At 41.5% G+C, this 20000-nt stretch overlaps 1 protein-coding gene across 2 annotated transcripts in view; it reads right to left on the bottom strand.

Annotated features, from left to right (window-relative positions):
* Positions 1 to 6458: 6458 nt before the first annotated feature.
* Positions 6459 to 20000, bottom strand: part of LOC128689765 (baculoviral IAP repeat-containing protein 7) — a 34830-nt gene continuing 21288 nt past the window's right edge. For both annotated transcript variants that reach the window (XM_053778216.2, XM_053778217.2), the window contains exons 6-7: positions 15314 to 15407; positions 6459 to 13268 (exon numbers count right to left, since the gene is read on the bottom strand). In XM_053778216.2, the coding sequence (XP_053634191.1) occupies positions 13075 to 13268; positions 15314 to 15407 (288 nt within the window). In that variant the 3' untranslated portion in view covers positions 6459 to 13074. The remainder of the gene's footprint in view (positions 13269 to 15313; positions 15408 to 20000) is intronic.

The following is a 20000-nucleotide window of genomic DNA, read 5'->3' as shown; positions in this document are numbered from 1 at the left end:
CCCAACAAAAGGCTGCAGTTAGAATGATAACAAATTCTCACTACAGGCAGCACACTCCACCAATATTCAATACACTAAACCTACTCACCATACAAAACATCCATACTTATTACTGCACCTATTACATACATAGAACACTTAACTCTGATATTAACCCTCCCCTCAAACATCTCCTTGCCAACCTCAACAGAACACATGACCATAACACAAGGCACAGATCACTCTTTGATGTTCCTCGTGTCCATCTCACACTATGCAAAAACTCAATGCACATAAAAGGCCCTAAAATCTGGAATTCATTACCTGTAAATATAAAAGAAACACAACCTGTTTATAAATTCAAGTCTCTTCTCAAAGATTACTTACTCACCCAAAACCAAATAAATACTGAATAACTGAACATTATAAATTGTATATCTTAAATGTTTCTCACAATTATATCACATAAATGTTAAACCTAAAACCTAAAACTAAACCTAACTAAACCTAACTAAACCTAAACCTAAAACCCAATCTAACTTATTATTTTTTAAATACACTACCTAACAGAATCACTACCTAACTGAATGCAACCATATGACCTGTCTTTGTAATACTCACTTGTGCTTTATAGTTATCTGTTTACATTAATGTTTTATCACTGATTTCATCATTGCTTAGTAGCAGCGCTGTATAGTCCTTGTGGCTTAGCGCTTCTTTTTGATTATAATAATAATAATAATCATTGCTTAGTTAATCTTAAGTTAATTTTAAGCCAGCCCGTAATGCTATGCATAGTATAAGTGGCTTTGGCATACTGCTCTTATCTGTATTTTTTTGTACCTCTGTATGTGTGCACAAATTGGAAATAAATAAAATAAAATAAATAAATATATTCATTAATCAGGGAAAACTTGAAGAAATTAAAAATGTGTCAGGGTATACCACAAATTCTAACCTTACAATAGAGCGGAAAAGTAATGTGAAGGACCTGGGAGTGATAATATCATAGGATCTCGCCTTCAAAGTCCACAACAATGTATCCACCTCATCTGCTAGGAAAATGATAGGATGGATAATGAGAACCTTCAAAACTAGGAAAGCCAAGCTCATGATGATTCTCTTCAAATCGCTTGTTCTCTCTAGGCTGGAATACTGCTGTACACTAACTGCCCCCTTCAAGGCTGGCGACATTGCAGACCTGAAGAGTGTACAAAGAACTTTCACGACACACATACGTGCGATAAGGCACCTAAACTACTGGGAACGGTTGAAGGTCCTTGGTCTGTATTCCCTGGAACGCAGGCGAGAGAGATACATGATAATATACACTTGGAAGGTCCTGGAGGGATTGGTACCAAACCTGCACACGAAAATCACTCCATAAGAAAGCAAAAGACTCGGCAGGAGATGCAACATTCCCCCGATGAAAAGCAGGGGCGCCACGAGTACACTGAGAGACAACACAATAAGTGTCCGGGGCCCAAGATTGTTCAATTGCCTCCCAGCATACATAAGGAATATTACCAATAAGCCCCCCCTGTCTTCAAGAAGGCACTGGACAGGCACCTAAGGTCAGTACCTGACCAACCGGGCTGTGGTTCGTACGTCAGCTTGCGTGCGGCCAGCAATAACAGCCTGGTTGATCAGACCCTGATCCACCATGAGGCCTGGTCTCAGACCGGACCGCGGGGGCGTTGACCTCTGAAGCCCTCTCCAGTCTAACTCCAGGTAGACTCCAGGGTCAAAGCGTGTTCAGAACTGAATAATCTGGAGTTGTAAGATGGTAATATCTTGGAAGGTGTTCAGGGAAACCTGTTCGTTGAACTTGAGAGCTGGAGGTGGGAATTATGGTTCCTGCACTTGTGGCACTCTGATGGCAACGTCAGGGTTTGGTGTGTCACTGGAGAGAGATGTCATTTCAGTTCGGAAAAGAGAACTAGGGAGCGAATGTTGATGAACGTTTCTTCTTCAAGTTGCACTACCTAACCTAGAGTCTACCTGGAGGGTATTCCGGGGATCAACGCCCCCGCGGCCCGGTCCACGACCAGGCCTCCTGGTGGATCAGGGCCTGATCAACCAGGTTGTTACTGCTGGCCGCACGTAGTCCAACGTACGAACCACAGCCCGACTGATTCTGCACCGACTTTAAGTATCTGTCCAGCTCCCTCTTGAAGGCAGCCAGGGGCCTATTGGTAATTCCCCTTATGCTTGGTGGGAGGCTGTTGAACAGTCTTGGGCCCCGGACACTCATGGTGTTTACTCTTTGTGTACCAGTTGCGCCCCTACTTTTCATTAGGGGGTATTTTGCATCGCCTGCCCAGTCATTTACTTTCGTAGGGAGTGATTTCTGTGTGCAGATTCAAGACCATTCCATCTAGGATTTTCCAAGTGTAGATTATGATATATCTCTCTCGCCTGCGTTCCAGCGAGCATAAGTGCTTCAAAGCGTTCCCAGTAGTTGAGGTGTTTGATAGAACTTACATGTGCAGTAAAGGTTCTTTGTACACTCTCTAGATCTGCAATTTCACCTGTTTTGAACGGAGATGTTAATGTACAGCAATATTCCAGCCTAGAGAGAACAAGTGATTTGAAAAGGATCATCATTGGCTTGGCATCTCTCGTTTTGAACGTTCTCATTATCCATCCAATCATTTTCTTTGCAGTTGTGATTGTGGCATTGTTGTGATCCTTGAAAGTAAGATCCTTAGACATTACCACTCCCAGGTCCCTCACATTATTTTTCTGCTTCATTGTATGGTCAGAGTTTGTAGTATACTCTGCTCTAGTTATTATCTCCTCCAGTTTTCCATAATGGAGTAGTTGAAATTTGTCCTCATTGAACATCATATTGTTTTCCGTTGCCCACTGGGAAACTTGGTTTATACCTTCTTGGAGGCTAACTGTGTCCTCATCAGATGACAGTCTTATGCAGATCCTAGTATCGTCTGCAAAGGATGATACGGTGCTGTGGATTACATCTCTATCTATGTGTGATATGAGGATGAGGAACAGGATGGGGGCGAGTACTGTGCCTTGTGGGACAGAGCTCTTCACTATGGCAACATCCAATTTAACTCTGTTGACCACTATTCTTCGTGTTTGACTGGTTAGAAAGTTGAAGATCCATCTCCTCAATTTGCCAGTTATTCCTTTATCACGTGTTTTGTGCGGCATTACGCTATGATTGCACTTGTCAAAGGTTTTTGCAGTGTCTGTGTATATTACATGATCCAGTAGTTGCGAGAGGCAGGAGCGACCTGCTCTGAACTCATGTTGCCCTGGATTGTGCAGTTTTTGGGAATCCAGGTGGTTTGCAGTCATGCTTCTTAGCACTCTTTCAAAGACTTTTATGATGTGGGACGTTAGAGCTATTGGTCTATAGTTCTTAGCTAATGCTTTGCTGCCACCTTTATGGAAGAGGAGAGAGGAAACTCTGCTCATACACTCAGGCTTTTATATTCTTTTATTTTTTATTGTTACAGTTTGCGCTTGTGTTCTTATGTTTTTTCTCATATTTTTATGTTCTCTTATAGTTTTATATTGTAGTGGGTTTGAGAAAGACCTGCCTAGTATGGGCCAGTAGGCCTGTTGCAACAGTCCACCTTTCTTATGTTCTTATATGGAAGAGCAAAAATAGGTGAGACTCTTGCACTCTTGAATGGGAACTTGAGTTGATCTTCAGAATCCTCTGACATGATGAGGATTAAGAAAGATCTACCCAGCAGATGGTTGTAAATAGTGTGGTGATGCCGACACACTGTGGAAAAAGATATTTGTCTCTCCACGAGCGGCTTCAGACTGAGATAAAACTGTCTACTATATATTAAAATTCTTTAGTTTAATCTGTATTAGAAATTATGAAGTCACTCGGGGCGGAATGTTTCATTTAATAAACGTCCTGAACTGTACGCAAGTGAAAATAAGATTCCAGATATATTAAGCAAATTTCCTAAATTTGCTTGCAACAGATAAGTTAAATGTAGATATAAATCCAGATGTACTGCTGTAAATCCTTTAGGGGTCTAGTTCCTAGGCCTTTTGTGTATCCATATACTCTTGCGCTACCCTGCACATGATGGATATGGCGTGTACGATAAACTAGCCACTTCAGCGGCAAAATCTAATTTATCCTTCTCCTCACTGTCCAGCAGAGGTCACTAAATTACTGCAGTGTTCCTGGCTCATGAATAGACGATGTTCATGATGACTGAGTCAAGACTCAAGTCACCTCTTCTTAGCAACATACACTGTCTCGTTATCACCAGAGTACTCTAAGAGTCCTTGTTGAGCATGTGAACTACATTCTCCGTCATTAAAATGATCTAATTTGAGAATGCCAGGGGCCCAAATTAGTGGTATGTTTCATTTTAAATCCTGTCTTTAGTCTTTGTTTTTTCTCGCTCAGTAGTGACTTGAAAATGACCCAGGAGTGAGCGAAACGTCGTCACAGGTTTTATTTCTAAGGTGGAGGTAATTTGTGAATAATACAATCTCAAAAGACATAATTTAAAAATCGTTCAACAGAGAAAACTTTCTAGCTTACAGATATCAGGACCTGGGTTTAAAATATATTGTGAATCAAACTTAATGTCATTTAACCCCACATAATTAATGCTGAAAAATATAATTACAAATCGCTTGTTCTCTCTAGTCTGGAATACTGCTGTACACTAACGGCCCCCTTCAAGGCAAACGAAATTGCTGACCTGGAGAGTATACAAAGAACTTTCACGGCACACATAAGTACGATAAGGCTCCTAAATTACTGGGAATGGTTGAAGTCCCTTGATTTGCATTCCCTGGAACGCAGGCTCCAGGGAATCCTAGAGGGATTAGTACCAAACTTGCACACGAAAATCACTCCCTATGGGTGGCAGGAGATGCAACATTCCCCCAATGAAAAGTAGGGGCGCCACGAGTACAGTGAGAGACAACACAGTAAGTGTCCGGGGCCCAAGACTGTTCAACTCTCTCCCAGCATACATAAGGGGGATTACCAATAGACCCCTGGCTGTCTTCAAGAAGCTACTGGCCAACCGGGTTGTAGTTCGTACGTCAGTTTGCATGCGCCTGGTTGATCAGACCCTGATCCACCACGAGGCCTGGTATCAGATCGAGCCGCGGGGGCGTTGACCCCCGAAACCCTCTCCAGGTAAACTCCAGGTAAACAAGAAGGTAATTCCATAGCATTAGTCTTGCTACACAAAGGTCTGTCCTTAATATGAATAAATAAAGCCTTGGACTTCTAATCAATAGTTAGAAGAGCATAAGAACCCAAGAGTTGATGAGCACTGCAGCAGGGATACAGGCCCATGCTAGGCAGTTTCAACTCACACCGACCCACTCCCACTCGTGTATCTGTCCAAACTGTTTTTAAAGATAAGAATTTTCGTTTCAGTGACGTCACTGCTCCTCTCAGCCACAACTCCATTGTTTTACAAACCAATGCTTCCCTATATTCATTCACAAGCTTTTTATTTATTCCTTTCTTCCACTTATACTCCTCAGTCATATCTCCTTCCCAATTCTAAGCTTTGCCAGAGAGTGCAGGTCCAGCATCCCTCTTAGTTTGTCTTCGTAGGAAACATTTCTGAAACATGGCATCAACTTCGACATACTTCTCCGAATGTTTTCTAGCATATTTATGTTTATTCTGCAATAGAGTAGCCAGAACTGACCAGCTAAGGATATATAACGTTGAAGAATAACCTGAGGATTCCTGTTATTACACTTATTGATATAAAAAGAAGACTTCTTTTATCTTCACTACAAATCCACATGCACTGTTTCTAGGCTTTACATTACTGCTAACCAGAACTTCTAAGGTTTTTTTTTTTTTGTATTCAGATTCCCTGAATTCTTTATTATTTAGTTTATAAGAACCATGGTGTTTGTCTTCTCTCAGGATTAGAATCTTACAATTTGTCCACACTGAACTGCATCTGCCACTTCTCCGACCATTTTATGAGGCTATCCAGAGCTTCCCACTCCCAGGTCTCAAGTCCGGCTAATCTCAGCCCTCTGAATAATACCTTTGGTAATCCCACACCTTCTGCTGGTACTACTGTTCTCACATAAGAGTGCTGGTACAACTATTCTCACATACATTCTCCCTTTCGCCTCCATGGATAAGTTCTTTGTGTCCACAAATACATCGGTCTACCAATCACCTTCATTCTCTGCGTCAGTTCTACGGTTCACCTCATTTACATTGACCCGACGTCCTACTAGTCCACTCCCATATATCTGAGTACATTTACCTCCTCCATACTCCTTCCTGCCACTCTGGTATCCAATCTTTCATCACCTAATTTTTTTTATTACTCTCATTATCTTGCCCTTTCCTATGTTCATTTTCAGTTTCCTTCTTTTACATGCCTTTCCAGATTCATCTACTGTTTGTATACAACCTAGAAATTCAGCAGTAGATTTTCCTCTTGGGAATATTAGACGTGAAAGAAATAACAAAAATAAAGTAGAAGAAAGCATCATTTATTTTCAGTTTCTAGATGTTTCAGAGTCTCGAACCTCCGACATAATAAATATATTGAACATTTTACCAGGCAGAATAGCTGGTTATATCAAAAGTAACTGTTCTGTTGATACATATCTCTATAAACTAAGTTATAGCTCAGTTGACACACTAAAAGAACAGTAAAGCAAACAGCTAACCTGACTTATACAATATTAAAACTCACGTATAAAATTTAAATTTATATGTGAATGGCTGTTTAGACGTAATAGAATTGTTTAGCTCAGGATTTATTATCACTATGTACAAGGATTCTGAGTTGATGAGGTCAAGTCTTTGTGGAGTTGAGGCCAGAAATGTGGAATCCGGAGAAGTGAGAGAATGGTTGATTAAGTCTTGATTGTACAGCAAGAAGTTTTAAGCTGTAGCTTTTATTTCAAACCATTATCAAACAACACTTAGAGAGAGAGAGAGAGAGAGAGAGAGAGAGAGAGAGAGAGAGAGAGAGAGAGAGAGAGAGAGAGAGAGAGAGAGAGAGAGGTGTGTAGAGAGAAGTAGGACTAGATGTCTAATGGTAATTTTTTATATACAATCACAGTGTGCAGCTACCCTACTCTGTACAAGAATTATGATGTAGGATCGACAGCTAGCTATATATCCCTTATATTTATTCCATCACAGGTTTGGTTACATACATGAGATCATGAACTCTGTCAGCCTGAGGTGGGAAACTTCAGTAGAACAATAAACAAATCATCAATCACTCTGCCATGGCAACTACATAAGCTTCAGAAGCTTGGTACACAGGCAATGTCATCTCACATGTCGACTTACCACACACAGGAGATATAGAATTTATGAGAAGGTCATCATTAATTTTTCTAAAAATTATAACTTACTATATATTTATCCAATACAATGTGTGTTTACAGCTGGGAGGTGAGAATATTGAAAATATTGTCACTGGGGTTTATAATCTGCATAACGTATTTGATATAAATAATTGTTAAGTCATATAAAAATAGCAGATGATTAATTTATACGTTATACATACAAGAAATACTTACACATATGTATATATTTCTTGATCGTGTTTCAAATAATCGGAACTTAGATGGGGAACAAATGGAAACAAAGATACATTTCATTAATAGTTACTTTATGGATAATCGTAGATGTTATGGCTACATTACCAGATATGATCCATATCATGTTTACGAAAACATATGCACAGACAATGTACGTAAAACTAGTATCAATGGCAGGAAAACAGTCACGAAACCTTGGCTGCAGCAACTCGAAAATGGAAGTGAAACTTGGACTATCTATAGGGTCGTACTGAACCATAAACAAGTCGGTATTATATACCATTCATATACATAAACAAATTCCGAGTTAGAAAGAAAAGTGGAGAATGTCTGAAGTCAGGTCAGGACAATAGGAGGTAAGGAGATTAACAAGGTCAGGTCAAGTGAAGCGTGTTCTCGTTAGTAGAGAAGAAGAAATAAGTGAACATTTGGAGAATCAATGGAAGGAGGAAGAAAGAAGTATGAACCATAGTGCTTCGAGGTGCATTCGTTGCAAGGAAAGCGAGCTTAAAATAGAGAGGAAGAAAGGAGAGAATTAGAAATATATCGAAGGTAAAGTATTGATGTCTTCACCGAAGAGAGAGTAGGGAGAATTCATGAAATTAGGAAGGTATCCAAGAGAAGAGAATGATCTGCTGAGTATTTGAAATCTCAGAGAAATGTTACTGGAGATCACAGATGCGAAAGACACTAAGGAAGAGATAAACAAAACACTTTTCTTAAAATATTGTGCGTACTAGAAAAGGTGGTGAATGTCCATGTCACTGTGTATAGACTTGATATAGACTAAAAAGAAAAGCCAATCACGAGTCGTAAATATGATCATCAAGGAAAGAAAGTAGTGAGTCAGACTCTCATTGAACTTTAAATTGATAGAACGGAGCAAATTTGTTAGAAACAACAATAAAAGGTTAAAAATATTCCACATAAAGGTTAGTAAGCATAGGAGAGAGAGAGAGAGAGAGAGAGAGAGAGAGAGAGAGAGACTAAAGTAGCACTAAATGTTTGAGAATACTGGTTATTTTTGAAAGAAAATGAGTTAGAATCTACACAGGAGCAAGATCAAGAAAGACATCACATCAGTAGGAGCACAAAGATGAGGTTAACCCTCAGTGGCCAAGCCTCTTAAGAAATGAGAAACACTGGATTTACCATCTTACAGGCGGCCTCTGGATGCAGTCGTTCAAAGAAATACTGAGAGTGACCAAGGCGTGTAAGAGAAAAAATCTAATAGGTGAAAGTTTTAGCAAGCCATGAGGCAAGAGGATGAGAAAGTATTTAGAGGATATTAAGGAGTATGAAGAAACACCAGGTTCATGACTTTTAGGAAGATCATAAAAACAGGCCAGAGGGAGACAAATGACAAGGAAATGCTTCACAAGATCAAAGTCCCAAGAGCAGAGGTCAGAATGTTTGAAGCCCCCCGTCCCCGCTGAGAGGGGGGCGGCGAGGCGTGGAGGGATGCGGGGAAAGCGGGGGGGATGTGGCGCGGCGGGGGCCGTAGCGGGGGTAGGGGCGCGGTAGCACCTCTGAAGCGGTGCTCATAGTGACGAGGAAGGTGATGATTCCTAAAAAAAAATAAAAAGCGCTATAAGAGGAAGGAATTAGAGCAGCACGAATGGGAGATGTGTCGTGAATACTATGAGAAAGGAATTGGCGAAAGAAATCAAAGGAGCTGATAAGGTCAATATCAGTACGAAGAGTGAGTGAAGTAGCAGAGGAAAGACCAGAATCAAGAAGTTCAAGTTGATATTGGCAAAGGACAGAAGAAAGATTAGTAACGCAGTCCGTGAGGAAGAATTTGGACCAAAAGATTGTTCGAGATAAGACGTTGAAGTTTATTCTGTAAGGTTGTAGAATGTAGGTACGCAGTAAGGTGAGCAGTGTCGAGAAAATAGGTGTAAGAAAGTTGCAAAGATCAGTAGGGAGAAAAGTAGAGAGAACACGTTCACGGTGACGGAAGAAAAGAAAAGCATCTTGTACTAAGTAATTAATGTAAAGAATGAGATGTTAGAGCAAGTGGTAGAATTGTTTAAGAAAGAAAGGACCCAAGGAAGTAAATTTAAGGAGATAAGACAGTTAAGAAAATCAAGTTCAGTGAGGGAGTTCTGAACAGGTAGCAAGTTGTGAATATGATAATGGTATACAATACTCTCCTTCAGGCTGAGGGACTGACTGACCACCTCAAAACTATGTCTTCGAGGGTGATAGACTGATTACATCGTCTTTATATATCTGCTGCTTATCAGGCAGCTGGTTCTTATGATGTCTAGACGCCCTACGTGCGCCTTCGAAGGGGCAAAAAGCAGGATTTGAAAGGGAAAACATAAACATATTAATAATAATATGGCACTTGCCTGTGTGATCTACATAACAAAAAGTCACATTACTCAGGCTGGAATAATTCACAAGTAACCCACAAACTGGAAATGAACACTGGATGAAGTTACCGTCCCTCCTCTGGTGTCCTCGACACTGCTCACCTTACTTCGTACCCACATTCTACAACCTTACAGAACAAACTCCAACGTCTTATCTCGAACAACTTTTGGTCCAAATTCTTCCTCACTAAGCGCGAAACTAATCTTTCTTCTGTCCTTCGCCAATATCAACTTGAACTTCTTGATTCTGGTCTTTCCTCTGCTACTTCACTCACTCTTCGTACTGACATTGACCTTATCAGCTCCTTTGATTTCTTTCGCCAATTCCTTTCTCATAGTATTCATGACACATCTCCCATTCGTGCTGCTCTAATTCCTTCCTCTTATAACGGTGATTCCTAAATGGAATCACCGTTTTCCTCTTTCCTATCAGTATATAATACTCTTTCTGAAAGCTACGATAGTCATTTTTATCTTAATGACTGACAATAGTAATTCGGTTAATGTCCTTGGTAAGTACTATCCCCCTGTTCTTGTGTTGGTATGGACTCGCTCTTATCTCCTGCACTTAATAACCTTTAGTTAGAAAATTTGAAAACTGTTCTACTTCTCCTTGTTGTTGTATGTTCTTTCTGACCTCATGACTGCTCTCTCCTAACTATTGATAATCACTCAGTATTGACCGAAACGTCGTCCAGTGTTCATTTTAAGTTTAGTGGGATTGTTGTGTGTAGGCTTTTTTTTATAATTAGCATTCAATTGGAAATCACATTTAAAATAACAAAATTTAATATATCAAACTTATTTCATTTTGTTTTGGCACTATTGTTGTAAAGTTTACCTCCAGCACACGTTTTTAGGAGTAATTGTTATCAGGGATGCATGTATAAACATCAGTTTAACGTACAGTTCAGTACATTTTCTAGGTAACAATTCAGCACTAACAAATTTTTATAGATTTTTAAAGAGTGGGAAGGTGGACGAAATTAAAATGTGCCCGATCTCGTATGCTACATTGTTGCCAGCGTCGGTTATTTCCTAATACAAGACAAGTGCCTTTCTTAACGTCACTTAATTACATACATTATTGTACTAAAGGATTACCAAGATTGTACAATATATTATTCACTATCATATAATTATTCCCATTTTATAAACTCTAATCAACAATTACCCCCTCTCATATATGACATCAATAAAATCTTTCTTCTAAGTGCCACAGGATGGGTATGAGGTACGTAACAAAGATGTTAAGCTAATTTCTAAGTGTACCAGCAAATAAGGTGATCATTTTCAATCGAATGGCAATAGAATAAGCTACAAGAACTGCATTTTTGGTTGGCCATGTGCATTATTTAAATGTTTGTATATTTTGTCCAGTGTACAAATGAGCTTAATTTTTGCAAGGGACAATGGAGAGTAATTTTTTTTTTCACAAAATGGTACAAAGTTTGGACTGGGATATACGAGGAAGCTGTAATTGCTACAACATAACATTTTTTAAGGAAAATATATGAGGAAACTAAATAGTGAAGACGTTACCAGAAATGAGAAATTATCTCCATCTTATCTCCTCTGGAAGTTATCTTCATTTTATCTCCTCTGGAAGTGATCTTAATATAACGTCGCAGCAAAACATTTACCAATATAATGCTATTCATTGTAGAGCGATGCATTGTGGGTAAACATTTGTGAACCCACTTTCAACAAACTAGGTGAACGTTAAAGTGATTGAACAAACTCCTTGATATTTTATAACAATGAATAATATTAAATACTCAGCTTTAACTGTATGATGTAATGTAGAGGGCAGCTGCGTCCTTCAGCACTCACACTCTCACACTTAGCAATTCTGACGCCTATATAAACTATTCAGTAAATGACACACTTGAATTACTAACACACACACACACTCACGCACACACACACACACACACACACACACACACACGCACGCACACACACACACACACACACACACACACACACACACACACACACACACACACAGGGCCAGGGCCTGCAACCTCAACTAGGTGAGTACACACTTGCACACTGTCATTTATGTAGTGCATGTTGTATGCATGTAGTAGTAGTAGTTGCAAGATTTACCGTTCATCTTACGTGTTTATGAGACAGAAAGAAAAGACCAGCAATCCTGCCAGAACGTAGAACATCTAACCTGTATCTGTGTCACACTCGTATGGCAGGACGGTAGTACCTCCCTGGGTGGCTGCTGTCTACCAACCTACTACCTATGAAGGAGGGGTAGGGGATGCTGCAGATCAGAGGGTCAATTGAATTGTGTTGTGCGCACACTTCTGGCAAGGCAGCTATTGCACGGATGATGGTGAGTGTTTTTTTTTTTTACCTTAAATTTAAATAAATGTTTTGTGCGGCACAGATGATTTCCGTGAGAATCTGAATTACATGAGAAACTGATTTTTGTGAGAGTTTTGAGAAACTGAGTTTTGTGAGAAACTGCTTTTTGTGAGACATTTTGTGAGAAAAATGTCTCACAAAAAGCAGTTTCTCATACAAATCAGTTTCTCAAAATTTTCACAAAAATCAGTTTCTCACGTAAATCAGTATGAGGAACTGATTTTTGTTAGAAAATTATTTTTTTGTGAGAAATTAATTTTCGTGAGAAAAATTATTTTTGTGAGAAACTGATTTTTGTGAGAAAAATTATTTTGTGAGCATTTGATTTTCATGAAATGTCTGATTATTATAAGAAGTCTCTGAATTGTGTAAAGTGGTGAAGGTCGGTACGACCTCTACGGGTTTTGCACAATATTATTATTATTATTATTATTATTATTATTATTATTATTATTGTTATAATTATTATTATTATTTATCATCATTTTTCTTATAATTTTAAATCCTGAGAGATTCTATTTTAATTTTTCAAAGCACCAGGTTTCAAGCTGAAGACTTTTCAGAGTCCTCAACCATCCCGTAATGTTTATCGGTCTGTGGTGATGCGTTCGTCTCTCAATCGATTGCTACCCGAGTTCGATTCTCGGGCAGCACGAGGATGCATCAGGGTGGATGCAACCCCAAGGTGAGGTGTCCTGGAAGCCTCACAAAGGATACAGTCCCAGGCTGAGACGTCCTTGGTGCTTGGTACCCCAGGGAGTAAGCGCCTTCAACCAATGATGGGTCTGAAGGTGCCGCGGATGACAGTGGAGCATGTGGGGCAGGTGTCACGAGGTCTGGCACACGGGGCACACAGGTGTAGGTGAGAGCAGGGTTGCAGCAGCACAGCAACACGGTTCTTCTTACACTCACGACACACAAGACGACCTTCTTCCTGCTTCACTCGTCGTCTCAGCTCCAACACTGTCAGGGCAAGAAGGAAGATGTGTTACATGAGTTACAGAAGACACTGTTGGAACCTCCACTAGAGGACACTGCTGGAGGCTCCACCAGCAGGGCCGGATTACCGCATAGGCAAACTAGGCATTTGCCTAGGGCCCCGCGCATTTGGGGGCCCCGTGGTCCAAGGGGTTCAGGGGCTCATCCAAGACTGCGCACATGGTGCAAGTGCAAAGGGGTCCCTACCTAAAAAGTTCAAGTGTTTGGAGAGTAAAATTGATTTTTAAAAATTAATCAAAACAAAAATAAATAATGAAATAAAATAAAATAAAAATAAATAAACCTAACCATAGATGGCAACACTCAACACGCCTTTGTTTACATCAGAACAGCTGTGTTTTCCCGCTAATGGGTGAGTATGGGAGATTCCTCTCCAATTTTCTGTAGTAATTACACGTTATCTAGACTTGTACTGTGAAAAATTAACTGAAGTGTTGTTGATAGACATTGATGTGTATAGATAAATGTTTGTTTTCGCCTCTAAATGTTAAGGGAGGTACCTGATAGGGTTACTTGACCAGTAAAGACGCATGGACCAGTAAAGACGCATTTTTGGTAAAAAATACTATAAAGAAAAACCTAAAAACGCAAACTGACTTCCGTTTGTAGGTTTTAAAAGCACTTTGTCCTGTCTTTAAGTCTTTATCATTTCAATAACAGATCTCAATTGATTGATGTTCTACATCACTTCCGTCGCAAATGCTTAGTTTTCAAGTTGCGACGAAAGTGATGTAGAACATCAATTAATTTACTACATATTTCCCCAGAAACACATAAGCCACATCAGAAAATCGTTGGTTGGGTGAAACTGAAAATTGTCCCTGCATTCTTTAATTCTCATGTCCTTATCTATGGTGGTAGGCCATATATCATGCAAAACATAATGATTAGTTTAGTTATGAAAATGGTAATATAAATATCATTGTGCATTGTTCTTGGACTCAGTATGATTTCTGTTTAAGTAAATTGGAGATCAAGGAGGATGAATTAGTAAAATATTCGTAGCCCAAATCACTAACCTAATCTATGGTAAAAGTTCTGTATATGACTCCTTTCTGGTAAAGTTTTGAATTTTGATAGTCTTATGCATGATGCAATGATAACAATAATGGTCAGTGATTTATAAAGGGAATAATAGTGCTGTAGTGGTTATGCTGAATATAATAGGTACATGATGTCACTACTTTAATAGCCTAATCTAGTAATACTATGCTGTCTTGAGTTTATTCTCTTTAAAATGCATGATTTAGCAAGATAGTTATAATGACTGTTGGTAAATGGTTTTGGTTGTCTTGATGCACTTTCCCTATTAAATTTAATCTAAATAGCCAGAATGTATTTAATTAGACCTTAAACAGGCTCACACCGACCCCCCCCACCCCCAAGCTGGAAGGGGTCGCTTCGCTTACCCGTAACTCAAAGGGGCCCCACCAATCTGAATAGCCTAGGGCCCGGAGACTTCTTAATCCGGCCCTGTCCACCAGAGGACACCGTTGGAGCCTCCACTAGAGGACACTGCTGGAGCCTCCACCAGAGAACACTGTTGGAGCCCCCACTAGAGGACACTACTGTTCAAACCTCCTCCTTCATAGTTTACTCACCCTCCTGGTTCAAGGTTCACTCACCCTCCTGGTTCAAGGTTCACTCATCCTCCTGGTTCAAGGTTCACTCACCCTCCTGGTTCAAGGTTCACTCACCCTCCTGGTTCAAGGTTCACTCACTCTCCTGGTTCAAGGTTTACTCTCCCTCCTGGTTCAAGGTTTACTCACCCTCCTGCTTTAAGGTTCACTCACACTCCTGGTTCAAAGTTCGCTCACCCTCTTGTCTCAAGGTTCACTCATCCTTCTGGTTCAAGGTTCACTCACCCTCCTTGTTCAAGGATCACTCACACTCCTGGTTCAAGGTTCACTTTCCCTCCTGGTTCAAAGTTCGCTCACCCTCCTGCTTCAAGGTTTACTGACCCTTCTGGTTCAAGTTTCACTCACACTCCTGGCTCAAGGTTCACTCACCCTCCTGCTGCAGAGCTCGGCACTTGGCTGCGGCCAGGGTAGCAGCAGACTCCTTCCCCGCCTTGGTCGGGTTCTTCGGCTCCAACGATGAACTCTGTGAGTAAAATTCTCCAGTGAGAGTGAATCTGAGGAAACGAACCCTACTGAACCATAAATTATCCTCTCATATCTCTCTCACAAAGATACTGACCCCTACAATATCCTCTCATACCTTCCTCACAAATTTACTGACCCCTACAATATCCTCTCATACCTTCCTCACAAAGGTACTGACCCCTACAATATCCTCTCATACCTCCCTCACAAAGATACTGACCCCTACAATATCCTCTAATACCTTCCTCACAAAGGTACTGACCCCTACAATATCCTCTCATACCTTCCTCACAAAGGTACTGACCCCTACAATATCCTCTCATACCTTCCTCACAAAGGTACTGACCCCTACAATATCCTCTCATACCTTCCTCACAAAGGTACTGACCCCTACAATATCCTCTCATACCTTCCTCACAAAGGTACTGACCCCTACAATATCCTCTCATACCTTTCTCACAAAGGTACTGACCCCTACAATATCCTCTCATACCTTCCTCACAAAGGTACTGACCCCTACAATATCCTCTCATACCTTCCTCACAAAGGTACTGACCCCTACAATATCCTCTCATACCTTCCTCACAAAGGTACTGACCCCTACAATATCCTCTCATACCTTCCTCACAAAGGTACTGACCCCTACAATATCCTCTCAGACCTCCCTCACAAAGGTACTGATGCCTACAATATCCTCTCATACCTCCCTCACAAAGGTACTGATCCCTACAATATCCTCTCATACCTCCCTCACAAAGGTGCTGAACCCTACAATATCCTCTCATACCTCCCTCACAAAGGTACTGAACCCTACAATATCCTCTCATACCTCCCTCACAAAGGTACTGATCCCTAAAATATCCTCTCATACCTCCCTCACAAAGGTACTGATCCCTACAATATCCTCTCATACCTCCCTCACAAAGGTACTGAACCCTACAATATCCTCTCATACCTCCCTCACAAAGGTACTGAACCATACAATATCCTCTCATACCTCCCTCACAAAGGTACTGAACCCTACAATATCCTCTCATACCTCCCTCACAAAGGTACTGAACCCTACAATATCCTCTCATACCTCCCTCACAAGGTACTGAACCGTACAATATCCTCTCATACCTCCCTCACAAAGGTACTGAACCCTACAATATACTCTCATACCTCCCTCACAAAGGTACTGACCCCTACAATATCCTCTCATACCTTCCTCACAAAGGTACTGACCCCTACAATATCCTCTCATACCTCCCTCACAAAGGTACTGATCCCTACAATATCGTCTCATACCTCCCTCACAAAGGTACTGAACCCTACAATATCCTCTCATACCTCCCTCACAAAGGTACTGAACCCTACAATATCCTCTCATACCTCCCTCACAAAGGTACTGAACCCTACAATATCCTCTCACACCTCCCTCACAAAGGTACTGACCCCTACAATATCCTCTCATACCTTCCTCACAAAGGTACTGACCCCTACAATATCCTATCATACCTTCCTCACAAAGGTACTGACCCCTACAATATCCTCTCATACCTTCCTCACAAAGGTGCTGACCCCTACAATATCCTCTCATACCTTCCTCACAAAGGTACTGACCCCTACAATATCCTCTCATACCTCCCTCACAAAGGTACTGAACCCTACAATATCCTCTCATACCTCCCTCACAAAGGTACTGACCGTACAATATCCTCTCATACCTCCCTCACAAAGGTACTGACCCCTACAATATCCTCTCATACCTTCCTCACAAAGGTACTGACCCCTACAATATCCTCTCATACCTCCCTCACAAAGGTACTGATCCCTACAATATCCTCTCATACCTCCCTCACAAAGGTACTGAACCCTACAATATCCTCTCATAACTTCCTCACAAAGGTACTGAACCCTACAATATCCTCTCATACCTCCCTCACAAAGGTACTGAACCCTACAATATCCTCTCATACCTCCCTCACAAAGATACTGAACCCTACAATATCCTCTCATACCTCCTTCACAAGGTACTGAACCCTGCAATATCCTCTCATACCTCCCTCACAAAGGTACTGAACCCTACAATATACTCTCATACCTCCATCACAAAGGTACTGACTCCTACAATATCCTCTCATACCTTCCTCACAAAGGTACTGACCCCTACAATATCCTCTCATACCTCCCTCACAAAGGTACTGATCCCTACAATATCGTCTCATACCTCCCTCACAAAGGTACTGAACCCTGCAATATCCTCTCATACCTCCCTCACAAAGGTACTGAACCCTACAATATCCTCTCACACCTCCCTCACAAAGGTACTGAACCCTACAATATCCTCTCATACCTTCCTCACAAAGGTACTGACCCCTACAATATCCTCTCATACCTCCCTCACAAAGGTACTGATCCTTACAATATCCTCTCATACCTCCCTCACAAAGGTACTGAACCCTACAATATCCTCTCATACCTCCCTCACAAAGGTACTGAACCCTACAATATCCTCTCATACCTCCCTCACAAAGGTACTGAACCCTACAATATCCTCTCATACCTCCCTCACAAAGGTACTGAACCCTACAATATCCTCTCATACCTCCCTCATAAAGGTACTGACCCCTTCAATATGCTCTCATACCTTCCTCACAAAGGTACTGATCCCTACAATATCCTCTCATACCTCCCTCACAAAGGTACTGACCCCTACAATATCCTCTCATACCTTCCTCACAAAGGTACTGATCCCTACAATATCCTCTCATACCTCCCTCACAAAGGTACTGAACCCTACAATATCCTCTCATACCTCCCTCACAAAGGTACTGAACCCTACAATATCCTCTCATACCTCCCTCACAAAGGTACTGAACCCTACAATATCCTCTCATACCTCCCTCAAAAAGGTACTGAACCCTACAATATCCTCTCATACCTCCCTCACAAAGGTACTTAACCCTACAATATCCTCTCATACCTCCCTCACAAAGGTACTGACCCCTACAATATCCTCTCATACCTTCCTCACAAAGGTACTGATCCCTACAATATCCTCTCATACCTCCCTCACAAAGGTACTGACCCCTACAATATCCTCTCATACCTTCCTCACAAAGGTACTGATCCCTACAATATCCTCTCATACCTCCCTCACAAAGGTACTGACCCCTACAATATCCTCTCATACCTTCCTCACAAAGGTACTGATCCCTACAATATCCTCTCATACCTCCCTCACAAAGGTACTGACCCCTACAATATCCTCTCATACCTTCCTCACAAAGGTACTGATCCCTACAATATCCTCTCATACCTTCCTCACAAAGGTACTGATCCCTACAATATCCTCTCATACCTTCCTCACAAAGGTACTGACCCCTACAATATCCTCTCATACCTCCCTCACAAAGGTACTGAACCCTACAATATCCTCTCATAGGGCTCTGGTGGCCTGGTGGTTAACGCTGTCGCTTCACACGATGAGGGCCTGGGTTCGATTCCCAGCCAGAGTAGAAACATTGGACGTGTTTCTTTCCACCTGTTGTCTATGTTCCCCATCGGTAAAATGGGTACCTGGGTGTTAGTCGACTGGTGTGGGTCGCATCCTGGGACACTGACCTAAGGAGGCCTGGTCACAGACCGGGCCGCGGGGGCGTTGACCCCCGGAACTCACTCCAGATAAACTCCAGAAACCTCCCTCAAAAAGGTACTGAACCCTACAATATCCTCTCATACCTCCCTCACAAAGGTACTGAACCCTACAATATCCTCTCATACCTCCCTCACAAAGGTACTGAACCCTACAATATCCTCTCATACCTCCCTCACAAAGGTACTGATCCCTACAATATCCTCTCATACCTCCCTCACAAAGGTACTGAACCCTACAATATCCTCTCATACCTCCCTCACAAAGGTACTGATCCCTACAATATCCTCTCATACCTCCCTCACAAAGGTACTGATCCCTACAATATCCTCTCATACCTCCCTCACAAAGGTACTGATCCCTACAATATCCTCTCATACCTCCCTCACAAAGGTACTGATCCCTACAATATCCTCTCATACCTCCCTCACAAAGGTACTGATCCCTACAATATCCTCTCATACCTCCCTCACAAAGGTACTGATCCCTACAATATCCTCTCATACCTCCCTCACAAAGGTACTGACCCCTACAATATCCTCTCATACCTCCCTCACAAAGGTACTGACCCCTACAATATCCTCTCATACCTCCCTCACAAAGGTACTGACCCCTACAATATCCTCTCATACCTCCCTCACAAAGGTACTGACCCCTACAATATCCTCTCATACCTCCCTCACAAAGGTACTGACCCCTACAATATCCTCTCATACCTTCCTCACAAAGGTACTGACCCCTACAATATCCTCTCATACCTCCCTCACAAAGGTACTGACCCCTACAATATCCTCTCATACCTCCCTCACAAAGGTACTGACCCCTACAATATCCTCTCATACCTTCCTCACAAAGGTACTGACCCCTACAATATCCTCTCATACCTCCCTCACAAAGGTACTGACCCCTACAATATCCTCTCATACCTTCCTCACAAAGGTACTGAACCCT

This window comes from Cherax quadricarinatus, chromosome 22 (genome assembly GCF_038502225.1).
Source record: "Cherax quadricarinatus isolate ZL_2023a chromosome 22, ASM3850222v1, whole genome shotgun sequence".
Taxonomy (NCBI): Eukaryota; Metazoa; Arthropoda; class Malacostraca; order Decapoda; family Parastacidae; genus Cherax; species Cherax quadricarinatus.
This window is presented reverse-complemented; position numbering and strand designations above follow the sequence as displayed.